We start from the raw sequence: 17898 nt of genomic DNA on the forward strand, positions 1-17898 counted from the left end.
CACTTACTTCCATGTACCCAGTTAGGAGTTTGTTATGTCTTTCCTTTATCAGGCCTGGCCGAGTTCCAGGATGTTGGTGTACTCCCTAGACCTATGAGTTGGTCATGCATCCATGCTCACATTTGAGTCTCTGATCATGTTGACACCTAAGCCATGAGAGTGCTTGGTTCAACCTCTGAATTATGCTCAGCTGTTAGCCTCTTGAGATTGCTTGGGATGCACAGTCTGGATGATGTCATAGTTTCTCACCCTAGCTCCGAAAGGGGGTTTGTTGGAATCGGAGTCCTAGTGTGTGTGGTCCTAGAGTCCTAGGAGTGTCCTACAATTATGTGAGTGTGAAGAGTCTTGAGGTCACTTGTGCCACCTCATGTGGTAGATGTGATTCCTCACCTAGATTATAGGATCTAGATTCTCGTGTGTGACCTCATCTATGAGGTGTCTGCAAGGCTTGCCCAGCCTATAAAAGAGGCTATGTACTTGCTGTGATTATCGATCTATCAACATCAGTTTATGCGTCAACTCTTGTCTTCAATCATGTGATCAAGTCTCTCACCGTCTCCTCATTTCCATCATATGGGACAAATTACATCAAGAGAAGAAACTCATACAAGCCTCTATAGGTGAATTGTCAAGTCTCTCTCTTTGCAAAACACCTCTAGGGCGCTTATAGCAGCATCTGTATCATCAAATCAGCTAGTAGTGATGCCTCACCTCCTAGGTAGTCAATAAAGGATATGAATCTTGTCAATGTAGAGCCTGAAGAGAGTCGTTGAAAGGGGGCATCCCTGCTTCAATCCGATCGTGCTCTCAACCCAATCTGATAGGCCTCTTGGAGCACAAACTCTTTCTCTAACGGACTCGTATAGGCTCATCATCCCCCAAATCATGACATTTGGAATTTGCATTGGAATCTCCTGATCATACGAGTGTTCGAAATGAAATCCCTATAGAGGGTATTCCACAGGGGAAGACTGATAGAGTGTTCCCAGGAATTACACGCAGAAGTGTTTCAATACGGAATCAAACTTCTTTACTCGTGTGTACTTCACAATCATAGATGTGTGTGCAAGCCAATACATAGACAGTGCATCCAAGACAAATATAGAATCCACAATGATATATTTCTGTCCAAAACTGGACACAATACAAAAGAGATGTGGAATCCCACCAGACCATGGTCCTCTGATCCAAAAGTTCTCCTACTATCTGCTTGGCACCTCTACATCTCTGAGCCCACGTGCTCCTTTGAGCTTATGTAGACTCTCTATCGAGTGATCCTTCGGCCTTGCCGCCCAAGTAGTTAGCCTAGGTGAGCAGCTTTTCTTGAGCTAAGTCTGCATCCCTATATGCCTCCTTCACCTCCTGGATGTAGGCCCAAGGGATGCCTTCCTGTTGCTCCTTTCTGCTCTGGATCTGCTGCTCCAAGTGATGCATTATGGGGACCCAAAGGCCCCCTTTTATAAGGGCCAAGCCCCCCTCAAAATAGCCGACCCATTAGGGTCTTCCTGGCTGACCCAGCAGCTTAGAAAGCCGACCCACTTTGGTCTGTAAACCGACCAGGTGGGGGCACTTTTCTTGGGGCTTTGAGACCCTGCCTGGCCACGTGGCATCCAGCCACTGGCTCAGGCATATCTGCCTCTGTCCAGGCTTCTTCCAGGCCTTATTTGAGGCCCAAAATCACCTCCAATCAGGTGCCTAATTGGATCTGCAGTTCCGCCTATTGTCAGCCTTCTTCCAGCCCAAGTTCCAGGTCTGTACAGCCTGCATAACCCCTCCATAGTCATGCTGATGTCACCGTGCCTGTTCCATACTGCTGCTGACATCATCTGCCATGTAATCCGTATGGAATCAAGCCTACTCCATCTGCAGACATCCACTTGGCACCTCTGTATTGTTGATGTCCTCCATGGTGGCTCCCAACTGCCAGGTGCCTCTCTTTTGATTTCCTCTGTCTCAACACTGTCCACATGGCAACCATTCTGCTGCCCATGTGGCAATCTCTCAAACCCTAGTTTGAAGTCAAACAAGGAGATTGTGGGACAGTTTCGAAGGCCTTCCGGAAGTCTAGTTGCGTTTGGAAAAAGGGAGCACCCTTGCCCAAAATTCTACTTGGCAGAAGTTGGGGTTGGATTATGGTTGCAAGCAAATGTTTGCAAGATGCAAACGTTGGCAGGTTGCAAATTTCCCCTAATTGAAAGCGTGGGCATAATAAAATGCCAGTTTTGAAGATTTTATATAATATTTCTCTGCCTGCCAGCTACAAAAAACAACAGCTGGGCTTTAGAAAACATGGGATTTTAAGACTGAACTCTCAAATTCCAAACTCAAAACTTGAAAAACGGGGGTCAAATGTGATAACAACAGTGTGAGACTTTCATCAATTTATGTATCAGTTTGAATCACATGTAAAATCCTATACAATCTAGATTCCTAAATCAAAAGAAGGCAACACAAAAAAAACTGCAGCCTAAAGTTTAATATTATTGTAAAATATCAATAATGCAATTACATAAGTCTAACTCCAATTCCCTAGGTAGAGTGTGAAATTCACGACCATTGCACGGCTAGTGCTCATGAAAGCCTCAAATTTACATACTAAAAGAATTACAGGTTTGCAAATTTGTTTTTAGCAAAGATCTACCTAAACATGCAAAGGAGTTGGTGCAACAATGGTGCCATTTTCAGAGTGCTAAAAGTTTTACTTCACCAGAAGCTAGAACACCTGGATACCAAGTGTAACAATGCATGATTTTAAATCTGATATATGGATAAGGTGCTACCCAAGAGAGAAATGACAACAAATGATTACAACACATGAGGATACGTGTGGCATGTAATGACATGGCATATTCGTTTTAGTTGGGGGAATTCCTTATAGTGCCTCATCCAGTAAATCTGCATGGATCATTGGTTAATGCACGTCAATCGTTAGTAGGACCTGCTGTTTTTATGCATTCTGTGGGTGTTTTTTTCCAAGATCTGTATGACACTGCCATTCAGACTTGTATTTTGCATGGCAATTTGCTGAAATTTTTCATGTGTGCCAGGTTTATTGAGACTTATGGGACCCACATCGTTGTGGGTGTTAAAGTTGGGGGTAAAGATGCTGTATATTTGAAACAGCACCAGTCATCACCTTTAACACCTGCAGATTTCCAGAGACTTTTCATAGAAGTGACGGATGAAAGATTTTCAGATGTGGAAGGTCATTCCAGCATGGGCTCCAGAGACTACTACAACAAAGAAAAGGTTACACTAATAGCTCATGCAAGGAAAGTTTCACAGATTTCTAGCCTTATGAAGTTGCTGGAGATACATTCCCTGCTTGTATTGTGTTTCCCAGAGTGAATTACAAAGTAGCTAGCACTATCTTTAGATGCATAATGATAACACTTCTCGATGTAATTGTAGCTTGTTTGAGTTCAAACAAAGAGCAAGATAATACTGTGACTTTGTGATTTTATGTTAATTATATTTAAAGAGAGTGTTTTGTTCCATACATGTGGACCTTACAACTAGTCTGTCCTTTCCAAAATGTTACTGATTTCCTTATCATGGTAGGATATAGATATAATTTGGAAGGATGGAACCTAAAGTTGCAGTGGTCTTTTGGGCCTGTTTTCTCCAGCATGATGTAGGACAGCGGCCATGGTCCACTCAGGAAGATCATATGGAGATTGTTGATGCTCTCAGCCAGATGGTCTATCTTCAAAAGCAAGTAAGGAATAATAGCTCTATACTATGATTCTCTTAAGGATGTCTTACTGAAGACTGCAATGACTTTCCAATATGCGATTTGCAGGGCTTAAACTCAGTGTTTCTGTAGAGGAAGTCAGTTGATAATATGTAAACTTTTCTGTTTTCAAAGCCCGTGTTGCTGCCTCATCTTATTCCATGATTGTGTTTGTGAAGGTGAGTGCCTGATCCTTAGTTCTGATTGGTTTTGTAATAAAGCATGTAACGATAATGCCACGGAGAAAGGGTGGCAATGATAGAGCGCAGACCCACAACCAATGGCTTTACACTGTTCCTCTTGCCCCTGATGTTATATCTATGAGTTTTGTACCCATAAGTTCATTACTGAATGGAGTTCCTGGATGTGGCTTTCTGAGCCATGCGGTGAATTTTTACCTTCGCTGTAAGTTGATCTGCTCTTTTGTGCATGGTGTCTTCAATTATTCTTTCTTCTTCATGATGCTAAACTTGTTTGCGGGCTGGGTCTTCCTTCTTTTTTGTGTTCCTTCATAGACAAACCACCTATTGAAGAATTGAATCAGTTTTTGGACTTCCAGCTTCCTCGGCAGTGGGCACCAGTTTTTAATGACCTGCCTTTAAGTCTATCAAGGAAAGAACGCAGTCCTCAAACTCTGCAGTTCAGTCTGATGGGCCCTAAGCTCCAAGTCAATAATATGCAGGTATGGAGAAATAAAATTGATGGGGTAAACGATGTAGGATAATGCTGCGCACATTCCTGTTCATGCACTTGGATTCTTGGTAGTCCTGTCACATGGTTTTTGCTTTGGCTCCTTGTTTTAAAACCATTATGCTATGTTATTCCTATTTATACATTCCTTTTCAATTCTTGTGATTTTATTCAATCTTCACTTATCTCGACACTTTGTTTAGGAGCATAGCATACATATTCTCTATATTAAACGATGGCTCCCCATGTATGTTAGCTCGTAGAAGCTTTGACATCTGGTTCTACTTGCATAAATGTGGCATCTTGCTTGCAGGTAATTCTGGATTATTAACCACCTTAATATTATCTTAGATGTTCCATATTATCTACTCATAAAGCATAAACTTGGGATGTATGTTACCCTTGTTGCCTGTCCAGATGCAGTCTTAAGTAAATGTAATCCTATTCAAAACTTAGTGCTCCCTTTCCTACCGCGAGACTTGCGATTTTTCTATAGTTTAGCCAATGCCTTGTTGCCTTTCATTTTGTGCAAATTCCTTCGAACTATCTTCTTCCATTACCAAAATCGTTGGCCACTGAAAGTCACTAGCGTAAACCGGCCGGAAGAGACTAGTGCCAATGCTTTGCTTAGAGCTGTTGCAGCCAAATTTTGGCAAATAGACACCTCTCATTTGGATGCTTGGCTCTCATGGAAGGATTGTCAACGGTACTTCTCTACTGTCGTATCAACTCTCTTGTACTTCTACATTTATTTGAGGATGGTAGACATTAGTATTAGTGCCAAACATAAACGGTGCTGCAGTTTGCTTAGATCAATAGGTTGCTTGAGCGGGGATGAGAATAGTTCTGTTAGTAATCGTATCAGTTGCCACCAATATAATTTACATTTCATTTGAGGTGAAGACAAGGCATTGGTCGAATCTTTATGTATGTGAGCTCTTTGTTCTTTAGGGGTAGGCAATGGCTATAGAAAACATGCTAGAGTAACCTTTTGGAGCATAGTAGCACCCAAATTAGTATGCTAATCAATGGGGTTAGCCAAGAGAAGAATGTTGGTTCAGGTGGCTCTGAAATCGGAGTCATATTGGGTGAGATAGGAAGGAAAAAGGGTTATGTTATGCTCTAGGTCATTGCCTAGGGGTAAAATGGGGATTAACTAGATCTTAGGGAGAATTGGAAGGGCACATCTAATGAGGTGTGAGCACTCGTGTGGTCACATCTCATCTTCCACCCTTCCCATTTAAGAGTAGGATAGGAAAAGCTCTAGAGTAGGATAGGAAAAGCTCCATTACCTCAAGGAGAGATGGAAAGAACATCATCTCCTCCTCATGAAGAGGGTGCATAGGTGAGACATAAGACACACCTGACTAGATAATCCACAAATGGAGTTACCCCCTCTTTCCCATAAAAATCTCATGATAGAGAGTTGTCTTTTGAGAAATGAGTTCATGCCACCAAGGCATGCAAAGAACTTGACCTTCCATTGGGAAAGGTTCAAGTAATATGACAATGAGAGTATTGCTTAATTTTATAGCCAGGTTTTGGAAAATCTCTCTTGAGTCAGTAGGAAGGAATGAGGAAGATAGAAGAAAGAGATTGCATTAGTAGGATTCTTGAGCATGAAGAAATTCTAGAAGCATTAAATAAGGTTTTTGCATAAAGAGACAAATTGAGAGCTAGGCTGTGGGAGAGGCAAAAGGCTACTCAACTTGAATGCAAGGAACGAGGTTCAGCCTTCTAGCTTGCAACATCTATTACAAGCGGGTATAGGAAAATGTTCCTAGAAAATTGAAACCTGTCTTATGCTTAAATTTTATCTTAGGAGGTGAAACTTTATAGAGTATGTGATGAAAAAGAGAGAAAGCTAGCAAGAGGAAAACATTGATTCATAGTGGCTTCGTTAAGCAGAGGGTACTTTGGAAAGTACCAAGAGTTAAGCAAGAGGGTGCTTTGATGGTACCCAAGAGTAATTTGGAGGCCCTATAATGGACAATCTAATAGGATCCTTGAAAGGGGTTACCAATTGGATCTTTGAGAGTACGTTGGGAAAATACATTGTAAGGCATCGAGGATTGGACTTACAAACAATTGTTAATCTGTTTCAGCTTGGTAAACTGAAATTGAAGGCAATGTATTACTGAATGGTATCAAGCGATATGCTAGCACCGAAGAGTAACTTCAAGCTGGTCACTTGGAACTAGACCATTTGTCTATTACATAAGAGTAGTCCCAGTTGGTCACTTTGAACTATACTAGGAGAAGTTCCATGAGTTGCACAAAAAGAAAGACAACAAGGACAACAATTGGACAGTACTGAAGCCAAGTATTCTTACCCTTTCTTTTGATTATTATTTTATAAAAAGGAATGGATAAGATAAAATGACCGCAAGGGATTAGGTTTGCTTTAGAAGCTTGAGGGTGAGTGGTAAGATAGCTAAGAAAAGAGATGAGGGTTATCCTAGAACTCTAGGAAACTTCTAGTGATTATATATGCATGTAGTCCACAACCGATATGAACTAAACCTTGCATGCTTCACAAATCTTTTCAAGAAACTGTAGCTTCAGAATCCCAATTGCCATATTCTGATTCTTGATATCTAACAAGTACTTGAAGTTGACATGACCATATCTCTTGTGCCATTTTGCAGATAGTGGCATCTGTTGCGGTTGAGCTGACATGGCATGCTTATCTGGTACTGTAGCTAGCATTCTGTATAAGCGTCCTTCTTTGACACCTTTTGCTACTAGCTGACATCTTTTGGATTTGTCTCTGATAGTGCATTCATCACCGTCGAAGATGACTTTGTAATAATGTTCCGTCATTTGACCTACTGACAAAAGGTTCTTGCTGAGCTTCGGAACATAGAGCACATCTTTCACTAATCCTTTCGTACCAGTGAAATTGTTCATAGGGATAACACCTGTCCCTTGAACCGGATTCGGTGTATTGTCTGAGATGATGCACCGCTGTCAATGTACCAAGGATCCTGTTCCACTTGGTCGACTTGATAGCTATAATCCTCTTTGGGATTGAAATCAGTGTCTAGGTACACTGTATCAGTCTGATGCAATTTCTTGCTTGTAAGAAACATATCTCCATGTTCATTTGCAAAATGACTGTGACTAGAATGTCCATCACGATGATTTCATCTACCTCGAGAATTCCCTCGATTACTGCTAGATTGACCGCCTTAGTCGTACCGCTGTCGATGTACCAAGGATCCTGTTCCACTTGGTCGACTTGATCGCTGTAATTCTCTTTGGGATTGAAATCAGTGTCTAGGTACACTGTATCAGTCTGATGCAATTTCTCGCTTGCAAGAAACATATCTCCATGTTCATTTGCAAAATGACTGTGACTAGAATGTCCATCACGATGATTTCATCTACCTCGAGAATTCCCTTGATTACTGCTGGATTGACTGCCTTAGTCGTACTGCTTCTTGCGGCAATCTCTTTCATAGTGTCGACACATTGGCGGATGCATTCCCTCGTCCTTGAAATCTTTCTCGGTTGGAATGATTTCCTCTTTGCTGATTCTGATGTTCCTGAGGATGATGCTGATGCTGATGTTGATGCTGACTTTGATTTTGTTGCTGATGATGACTACTTTTCTGGTATGATCTACCTCTGCCTCTGTCTCTGCTTCTGTTTGAAGCTGTGAATGCTTGATCATTAGAATGACCTTTACGTACTTGAATGGCTTGAGTCCTGAGTTCTTCACCAAGTAGGACTGATTGAAGTTCTTCCAGTGTTGAAATTTGCCGTTGGATGGCAATACTCTGGACTAGATTCTTTTATCCCTCTCCTAGTCCATTCAAAATGACTTGAACCATTTCTGCGGGGTTCATAGTCTCTCCTGCTGTTGCAAGTTGATTGTTGTAGTCTTTTATGCGGAGTACATAAGCATGACCAGTTTCACTGCTATTGCGGAAACTCTGGTTGATCTGGTTTCTCAGGGTGAGAATCCTGGATGTGTTCTTGGACTCGTAGAGAGCTGCGAATATATCCCATGCTTCTTTTGATGTCTTGACTGTGTTGAGTTGTCCTAGCATGACATCTTGCACATTCTGCTTGATCAGGTGATAGGCATACTTCTCTTTCTTATCCCATTCTGCTTGAGGCTTGGGCAATGGCAGGATTTGCTATTGGTGTGGAAATTGTTTGTGTAGATGTAGATCCCGATGTAGATCTCGTTGCTGGTGCTGTGACAACAGATGGAGTAGAGCTACTGGTAGCTGGATCGTCCAATGGTCTAGGTGTAGACCCATCGACATACTCCCATTTGTCCTGAAGTACAAGAATGGTCTCTATTCGGTGTTTCCATGTACCGTTTCATAGAGAACAAGATTGAAATGACGAAGTGAAATAGTTTTCCCAGGCCAACAAATATAATAATTATGTACAATTTCCAAGGGACGTTCTCTTCATTGATGTCATTATAGCTAAAAGGCATGATAGAACCATTGGATAATTTATAACACCACGGTCTAGAATTTGTCCCAACGATCCATTGTAAGATTGGCCATGAATTGTCAATGACCCATTGTCAATCACTTGCAGTTTGGAGAGATCAATGACAAGAGGAGGAGAGAGAAATCATGGGGAAGTTATGTGGGAGATCACTCTTAACTCGTCATGTACTCGATTTACTAGAAACTGAATGCAAACTCCTTGGTCCACCCCATGGATGGAAGTTCAATGTACGATGACGTAGCAGATGCCTCTAGATTGAGGTTGCTAGTCAACATGGTGCAAGAAATGTACTCAAAAGTGTCGTGAAAATCTATGTATGAATCAATTGAAAATCGACTGACTATGCCAAGTGAAATCTTTGTACTGTCGGTGAAGATAGAACTGCAGTATATAAAATTTGATCTGTATTACAAGGCTTGTGGCAATGATGCCGGGAATAGCCAAGAGGCTTTACAAGGCTGAAATGATGTGCACGATGTCGTGAGATAGCCGAATAGGCTTTACAATGGTGGCATGTGTGTGTGAAATCAAATGCTATCTGCCCACTGAAACAATCTGCAATGCCTTTGTACTCTTTGAAGTCTGCTCACTGAATTGATGAACGTAGGGTTTCAGGTAATGTAATGATGTGAAACCGTATGTGAGCGTATGGACTTTTACTGGATCAAGAGATATGACTTGATCTAGGTGGAGGGGCAAAAGGAGTGCAAATGTGCTCAATGATGATGTGTCACTGTGAGTCACATGCAGTGATGATGTGGCACTGTGCCTAGCAAGAGGTGTGCCAGTGAAGCCCTGTGCTGAGGTGGCAGGAATGGTCACATGAAGTGACTATGAAGCACTGTGTGCGCTTGCAGAGGTCAGTGCTGACTGGACAGCTGAGGTGGCACAGATGATGATGTCAGTAGATGACATGGCAATGCTGACGTGGTTGTGGCATTGATGACGTGGCCAAATGACATGGCAGATGACGTGTCTGTGATGACGTGGACTGTTGACGTGGCACTGTGGATAGGATGATGACGTGGCAGCTTCAGAGATAAGGTTGCCACGTGGTATGCACTGGAGACTGCTGACGTGGCAGATTGTTGATGTGGCGGATAGGATGACAAGGTGATGACGTGGCAGTCGATTGCCACGTGTCAAATTTGTAACCAAAGGTGAGGTCAATCAGGGGATAAGGGTAGCTCCTTATCTGCCACGTGTCGATAGAAGGGCTACTGGAATCTTTTGAGATTCTGACGAAATCTTTATAGATTCCGTCATCGTTATCGTCGAGGCCGCGCAAGAGTTAATCTTGGAAATGGCGTTGGGCAAGGCGTTGGAGCCGTCGGTAGGTTGGCCTTAGAGACTGGAGAGAACTTTGCTGACGGAGTCCGTTGAGGGTGTAGGCGTTCTGTCAGTGGAGGCTGGGAGTCCGTTGAGAGGCTGCGCACGTGTTGGTCGGCCGGTTGGAGCTCTGGCTACAAAGGCGTCCGTTTCGTGTAGGCTATAGTGTTGGTGGCTATTGGAGCTCGGAGTGCAGGAGAGACGTAGGTCGATGGAGTCGTTGGTCCGCACTGTTGTTGGTTGTGGGAGACTCGAGGCTAGGAGCGCTTTGAAGCTGTTCGTAGATGGTCGTCGTAGATTTCGCATGAAGAGCTAATGGAGGGCGCTGTGGGAGTCAACCGTTGCTATGAATGTGGTTGAGCGCTACATTTGGAGATGACCGGCTATGGGATTTTGGAGCACCTTGTTGAGTTCGACAAAGCTTTGTTGTGTAGAGGAGGTAGGCCGTTTCGGTGCTGTAGAAGGCGTCAAAGCCCGTGGAGGTACCTTGGATGCAGTTGTGGCTGATATGGCTGTATAGAGGTAGGTCGACGATGCGGTGTAGAGGCTTAGAAGCTTGGAGGCTTGTGGGCGTTGAACTAGGAATTCCGTTGTTAGGCCTTGTAGAAGCGTTGGCTGGCTGGAGCTATGAGCAGTTGTTGAAGATGGCTTTGGCGATCAATTGTAGTTGTTGGCGAGAAGTAGCTTTGGAGCCATTTGCGGGGCGGTGGTAGAGCCTTAGATGGAGCTCGCCTCAAGAGCTTTGGAGACTCACGGTCAGTGCTCTCTTGTAGAAGGCCGTGAGATCTCGGAGGTTGGAGCCGCTTTACCAGTAGCTGGTTTGCTTCTTTGTTGGAGGTCGTCTGTGTCGGCTCCTTTGCAGTTGTTTTGTAGTTGGGCTTGTGATAGAATAGAACCTCTGTGACAAGAGATGAATCTCTTCACAATAGAGCTCTCGAAACTAAATCTCAGGAACTCTCTCGAATGGATTTCCTCTCCAAATCTCTCTCACAAGCAATGGATTCCTATCTCAGTGAAATCTCTCTCTCACAATAAGAATGAACCACAAAATGAATTGAAATCCTCACAAGGAAATCTCAAGAAATGAACGGAAATCTCATAAGGAATGATGGAAATTTTCTCTCAAATGGACGGATGAAGATCTCTCACCGGAAGTGGACTCTCACGGAGAACACTCAAGAGAACTCTCAATCTCACAATCTCTTTCACACTCTCAAGAATTGCAATGCCTCAACGGAAGGCAAGGGAGCTCTGATACCATGACAAAATATGAAGAGGGGAGAGGAGAAGAGTGGAGATGAGGAGAGAGGGCATAGCTAGAGAGCATACCACAAATGACTAACTGTACACTAGATTTAGTTGAAAAAATAGAATATATACAAATCCTTTTAGGGTTAGGGTTAGGGGATCTAACCCTTTCCTTTATAGCACTCTATAAGGTTAGTGCTATGCACATATGATCACGTGATGGTGCTATGCACACATGATCACATGATGTTGAGCGTGAACTCTCAACAGCACATTCCAAATTCTCCACAATTGCTGGGAAGAGCACAAACCAAGTTGCCCGAAAAGATATCCTAGTCTATGTCCCATCCGTAGTTTGGAAATTACCATTGGAATTAAGCCGGTAAAAAACATCGCTGTTGTTGTCATTGAAACCGATGGGGACGATGAAGGAGAGGTTGTACTCGGCCTTTCGGAAATTGGGTTCTTGCTGAAAAGTGAGAATTACTCCATTGGGCTGTAATTCATGGTGGTGCGGTATTGTTCTTGTGGAAAAGAGGATAAAATCCCATCACATGGGAAGGTAGAGCGTAGGAGGGAGTGACAATGTATTGATGAAGCTTGACCATTAATCTCTCTCTCTCTCTCTCTCTCTCTCTCGCACACAAAGGCAAATGTTTGCACACACACAACTTGAGAGTTACATCCAAGGATAAGAACAAAGCTTGCGAGCTTATAATAAAGAGCTACAAGGCCAGCCAGAAGAGGGCCACCGTACATGACGAAGGATTTCACGAGCTGCAAAAACCTAGTGAAGACTATCTGAGGCCCAAAAAAATCCCTCTTCTAATGCTATCGATGCACCGTGAAAGATTAGAAATAGCGATGTGTATGAAAATTATCAAGGGTTGACGTATGCCATGCAAATGCGAATTCAGATGTGCTAGGTCAAGCTTTTGAGAACACGATTTTACCAAGCGTGAAGCAGAACTTTACAACCTGAAAAAAGGTAGGGCCATTCCACTCCCCTCACAAACCAACACAATGATGTAAAAGCATCCAGGCTAGGGCCGCAAAGTTGCGAGAACAATATGGAAACACTGGCCAGTTGGAAAGAGGAAGACATTGATATCTTCTACTTGAGTCACTCACGCCCCCCTTCCCTGACATGTACTCTAGCCAGCCACAGCTCAATGTTGTCTCACTACGTGGAATAGGAAGTGAAAATTCCAGGGCAACAAGATACTGCAACTCAATAGCGAAAGGTACTTTAAATTTCTATTGTTTTTTTATTATTTGAGTGCCATGAGAGAAACACTTTCCCTCCTGTTTATTAAAAAATTACCATTCTCAAATTAAATACTTTTTTCAATAATAGTTTTGAAATCAATTGTGATCTGTAATATTTTATGAATTTAGATGATTTAAATAATGTGAGATTTGTTATGTTTGATACTTTAAGGTCAATAGCTATTTCTTTTAAGAAGGAAATTATCAAATAAAAAATCGGAGAATTTTACTCTGTGGCTTGCCACGGGTTTCCCACTAGTTTAGTTTAACGAGTTATATTTTGGTTTGAAAAATTCTGTAGCAGTACTTTTGTCTTTGTGAAAGCTGTATTCAGGATTAGTTGCTTTATTGCAGGTTACAGTGGGGAAGAAGCCCGTGACAGGGCTGCGCCTGTACTTGGAGGGGAAAAAATGCAACAGGCTGGCAATCCACATCCAACACTTGTCAACTGTGCCTAAAATGCTACAGCCTTTATGGGAGGACCATCCCTTTGCAGGAGAGCCAACATGGCAGGATCCTGAGGATTCTGATCCAAGATATTTTGAGCCTGTAATGTGGAAAAACTTTTCTCACGTTTGCACAGCTCCAGTGGAGAATAGTGAGACATGGATCGGTGATGCTGCTGGTGCATCTGTGGTTGTTGGAGCACAACTTGGAGTCATACATTTTGGCATCAAGAATGTTCTTTACCTGAGATTATTGTATTCAAAAATTCCGGAAGCTAGGATTCGCAGGTCTGAGTGGGATCATATGCCTGCTTCCTCGCAAAAGACTGGGATGTTTTCAACTTTGATAAGTACAACCTTTTCTTCCACACCGCCGCCTCCGAAGAGTCCGAATGTAGTTATCAACTCAAGCGTGTTTCCTGGAGGTCCACCCAAACCTGTTCAGGTGCCTAAGCTTTCAAAGTACATTGATACAACAGAGATGATGAAGGGGCCGCAGGATATGCCTGGACATTGGCTAGTAACTGGTGCAAAGCTATACTTAGACAGAAAAAGGATATCCCTGCGTGTCAAGTATTCTCTTTTATATGTCAGCTCAGATTGATTATTTGTCTTGTTCTATATTGCAAATAGTTAAAAGCTTGAAGTGCAGGGCATCTTGCTGAGATTGTTTCTTTTTCTTTTTGTATGTATATCAATTTCACTGTGAAATTTTTTCTTGAATACTTGTTTTTTAATTGGGTCTTTGAGTAGGTAATGCTGCAAGTTTTGTATTAATCATTTATTCCAGCTTCTTCCATACAAAACCAGTATTGAGTCTCTGAAAATTTGGTGTTGATGTTGGAAAATTAAAGCTTGGTTTATTAGTTTCGCTTTCTGCGGCGTAGTTCAATTATGATCCAAGCATTGAAAGGACCTTGTGACTCTTTAGACTGTTCGAGGGTCTTGTCTAGTGATGCTCACTGGCATGGGAAACTTATTGATGCTCAAGCATTGGCATTCCCTTGCCATGCACGTTATTGAAGAGTATTATTAAAAAAATTCACAGCAGTTCATTTGGTAGACTTTGATGGAGCATTAAATTTCTTACAATTTTCAGGCCATTATAGGCAACATTATTGCAAAAGTGAACTGTTGTGGGAGATTGCCAGTATACTTTGAACCACAATGGTTTATGTATGCCAGAAATATGAAACACTGTGAAAGTTGGTTTGTCAGTTTCGTTCCTAAGGCTGCTGTGAAGGATACCAGGAATTGTTCAAAAGTAGACTTAGAATGGGAATTGTGAGGTTGGATGTATTGAATCACAATTGGAAGCGATGCCTGTCAGTGAAAATTTGAAAAGAAATTTCAAACTTCTATAAAATTTTGAAGTCAAAATAATAAGGAAAACATGAGGGAGCCAGCATCCATGAAATTTCTTTAGGACAGACTATTTTTCTTCCTTTTTTGAGAGAAGTCTAAGGCAAGGGACGGGCAGACTGGTGCGTAGCAAAGGGGGGGGGGGGGGGGCATGGTGTGGATGTGGGTAATTTAATCTTGGTTTGTCAGCTTCACTTTCCACGACATAGTTCTTTGGAGATGAAGAAAGTTGAAAGATGTGGAGCTAAGCTGTATTGAGATTGCATGAAATAGATACAAGAGGGCTATCGACATGATAAAACTCTGCAATCCTATGGTTAGTTAAAGCTCACATAAGTGCTAACATAACCAGATTCTCTCTCATTAGAGAGGATCTGCTGGGGGGGGAAAGATGTGACGTCAAAATTTGATATTTTTTATTTGGCATTGGTATTATTTTCTTTTGGTATTATTTTATTTTATGTTTGATAAGAGTTTGAGTATCAAGTGATAGCTTAGCGGCTTTCACCTATTTCTATTTTCTAAGATATTGTATGGGATTGAGAGGATGAGTGGAATGGATCATTGTAAATACCATAGGTATGAATTATAAATACCTTGGTATGGGGTGAGTTATTTATGTATGGGATATTATGGGGTTTTTAGAAAATAGGAAGAATGAGTCATATAAAGAGGTGGGCTCATGTCCATGTGTTCTAATAATATAAGAGGTCACATGTCAAGCGTGTGGAAGGCATATGGAGGAGTGTGGAGTCGAGGAATCTTTCTAGATTTTCCATGTGGAATAAGGAGGATGTGGACATATGGAAAAGAGAGGGTCTCTATGGGTTCCATGTGGAGAGACTCTTGACTTTCTCAATATTTTAAGAGTCTTGAGCATCTTTTGATGGGACACATGGCAAGAGTAGCCAAAAAGGACATGGATGGTGACATACAAGCTTATGTGATTGATGGGGAAAGGAATCTACATGTAGCAATTGTAAATGGGTGAAGGAGGGTGACCAAATCTCTATAAAAGGAATCGTCCTTTTCTTTGTTCATAATCTCTTTCACCATTAGGTCTCATGTTGCTGTAGCTCTAGTCTCCTCAAGCCTCTTCCATGAGCCTTCTCTTCCTCTTGTAGATATTCTCTTATGTAGACTCTTGAGTCCATCTCTCTTTAGTTTATTCTCTCTCTATGAGTAGTCTTGGAGCTTCCGCTCCCTTTTATATGTATGAAACCTCTTCTTCTCCCTTGTGTTCGTAGTATTTTGAGTGTATTTGAGTAGAGTGTTACTCTCATGGCAATGAAAGTCTCTTATCATCATTTTCCTTGAGTCTCCATTTCTATGTGTTGTTAACCCTTCTAACTAACTATTACATTGGCCACTTATATTACAATATTTTCGATCCCCCTTGTAGTGACAAGGTCTTAGTTACAAGTAGTGATCTTAATCACCAAATAGAAGTAAGCCTAAAGCTTTGCAGAAAGCTTCAAGGTAGGGCCTTGGTGAAAAGATTTGCAACGGGATAATGTGTGTCAATAGATTAAATTGAGTTCTTTTGCATTGTAGTCTCTCATTGGCATATTGATAATGGATCTCAATGTGTTTTGTGCATACATCAAACACATGATTTTGTCCCACTGCAATATCACTCTAACAATTAGTGTAGAAGTAGATGGTTGCAAACTTGGTGAAGATCTACCATCAGTCTCTGGATCCATACATATTCAATTGTAGTTGTAGCCTTGTCTTTGGATCCATACATATTCAATTGTAGTTGTGAAGGCTACCTTGTACTTAGCTTCACAAGATGATGTTACCATAGTGGATTTTTCTTGCTCAACAAAAAATTGCATGAACTTCCAATAAAGAAACAAAGTTCCACTGGTAATATACGGTATCATAATCCCCGATGCAATCTGAATCATTGAAAGCATGAAATTCATATTTGCTTCCCCTAGAAGAACAGAACAAGCATTTGAGTACCTTGCAAATAATTGAAAACACGCTTTACAGCACACTAGTGTTGTATATTTGGAATATTTGGATTATACATATGCATGCTCAATTGGGATACACTGAAATGAACATCTGGAAGGGTATTGAAGAGATAAATAAGGACATTGCGCTATCGTACTATCGTGCTCCAACATCCTTAAATTTTGTAATTTTCTTGCTTGGGAGCAAATGATAATCAATAAATTCTTTTTATCTGTCTTGACATATAGGGTACCCTTAGTTGGACTATTTTGTTAGACTTTGATTGGTAAAAATTCTATAAACTTTTTCATGCCATGCCCATGGGGCTTGTCTTTAGCTCATAGAGTTCCTTGTGGAGTTTGCATACTTTAAGTTCCTTACTAGGCCTTTGAAAACCGATAGGTTGGCTACATACATGTCCTGAAAATGCCCATTGAGAAACTCTCTTTTGATATCCAATGGATGTTCTTTCCTCTTAAAATGAGGATTGTTGCGTTTTTGCATCTTTTGTTGTATCTAAGAGTTGATACACCTTAGAGAGAGGATAATCTGGCATTTATTCACCCTTCAGCATCTTGAAATTTCTCTTTTCAAGAAAGAGACCTTGGCCTCATTCCTTGCTTGATACATATTCTCCAAGGTATCCCAAGCTTGCTTGGAAGTCCTAGAGGAGCGGATATGAGGTATGAGGAGCCTCTTGATAGACAAAGCAATAAGTGACAAATCCTAGGCATCTCTGGCATCTCATGTCCTTTGATCCCATGTAGGTGCAACTGGCCTCACCTAAGCCAATTATCCATGGGGATTATCTCCTTGATAAGATGTACTAGGAGCAATGATTGCATCTCCTGGATGGGCATTTTCACTTGTTATAGAACCCATAGAATCTTTGCAACCAAAATATTATTGACCTCAGAGCATCCATAAGGAATAACTAATGCCATCCAATTTATCCTCCTAAGCTAAAAAAATCTCCTATACTTTGATTTTAATTTTGGGCCATCTTCAAAGAAGAATGCACAAACATCCAAAAAGTTCATGTGATGTGAATTATATGGCGATCACAATAGAACACTATTCCACAAGCCAATAATTGGCTAGCAAATGCAGCTTGAAAGTGGATTGTTTGAACAGTTCCAAAGACAATCAAATCCACCCCAACAAGCCATGCTTGGCTCAAACAAAGAGCCATGAAAAGTGATTCAAATGTCACTGAAACAAATTAGAAAATCCCTATTCTAAAGGCACCACTACTCCCAATGCAAGAGCTATACTGGACATGCATGTGCATGGAAAATTCGACTTGATTTGATTTCTATTTTTCTTAAAAAAGACCTACAACGGAGAGTTTACAGTTGAAATTGGATAAGCCAACAAGCC

The 17898-nt window shown here is 41.6% G+C and overlaps 1 protein-coding gene across 2 annotated transcripts in view; it reads left to right on the plus strand.

The window, feature by feature from the left end:
• LOC147893043 (MACPF domain-containing protein At4g24290-like) overlaps positions 1-13851 on the plus strand; it is a 29860-nt gene extending 16009 nt beyond the window's left edge. For both annotated transcript variants that reach the window (XM_087387059.1, XM_087387061.1), the window contains exons 3-7: positions 3048-3249; positions 3629-3718; positions 3955-4138; positions 4249-4415; positions 13100-13851. In XM_087387059.1, the coding sequence (XP_087243185.1) occupies positions 3048-3249; positions 3629-3718; positions 3955-4138; positions 4249-4415; positions 13100-13795 (1339 nt within the window). In that variant the 3' untranslated portion in view covers positions 13796-13851. The remainder of the gene's footprint in view (positions 1-3047; positions 3250-3628; positions 3719-3954; positions 4139-4248; positions 4416-13099) is intronic.
• The last annotated feature ends 4047 nt before the right edge of the window (positions 13852-17898 follow it).

Source organism: Dipteris shenzhenensis, chromosome 16 (assembly GCF_047967505.1).
Source record: "Dipteris shenzhenensis isolate YYH24624 ecotype China chromosome 16, Dip_SZ_1.0, whole genome shotgun sequence".
Taxonomy (NCBI): Eukaryota; Viridiplantae; Streptophyta; class Polypodiopsida; order Gleicheniales; family Dipteridaceae; genus Dipteris; species Dipteris shenzhenensis.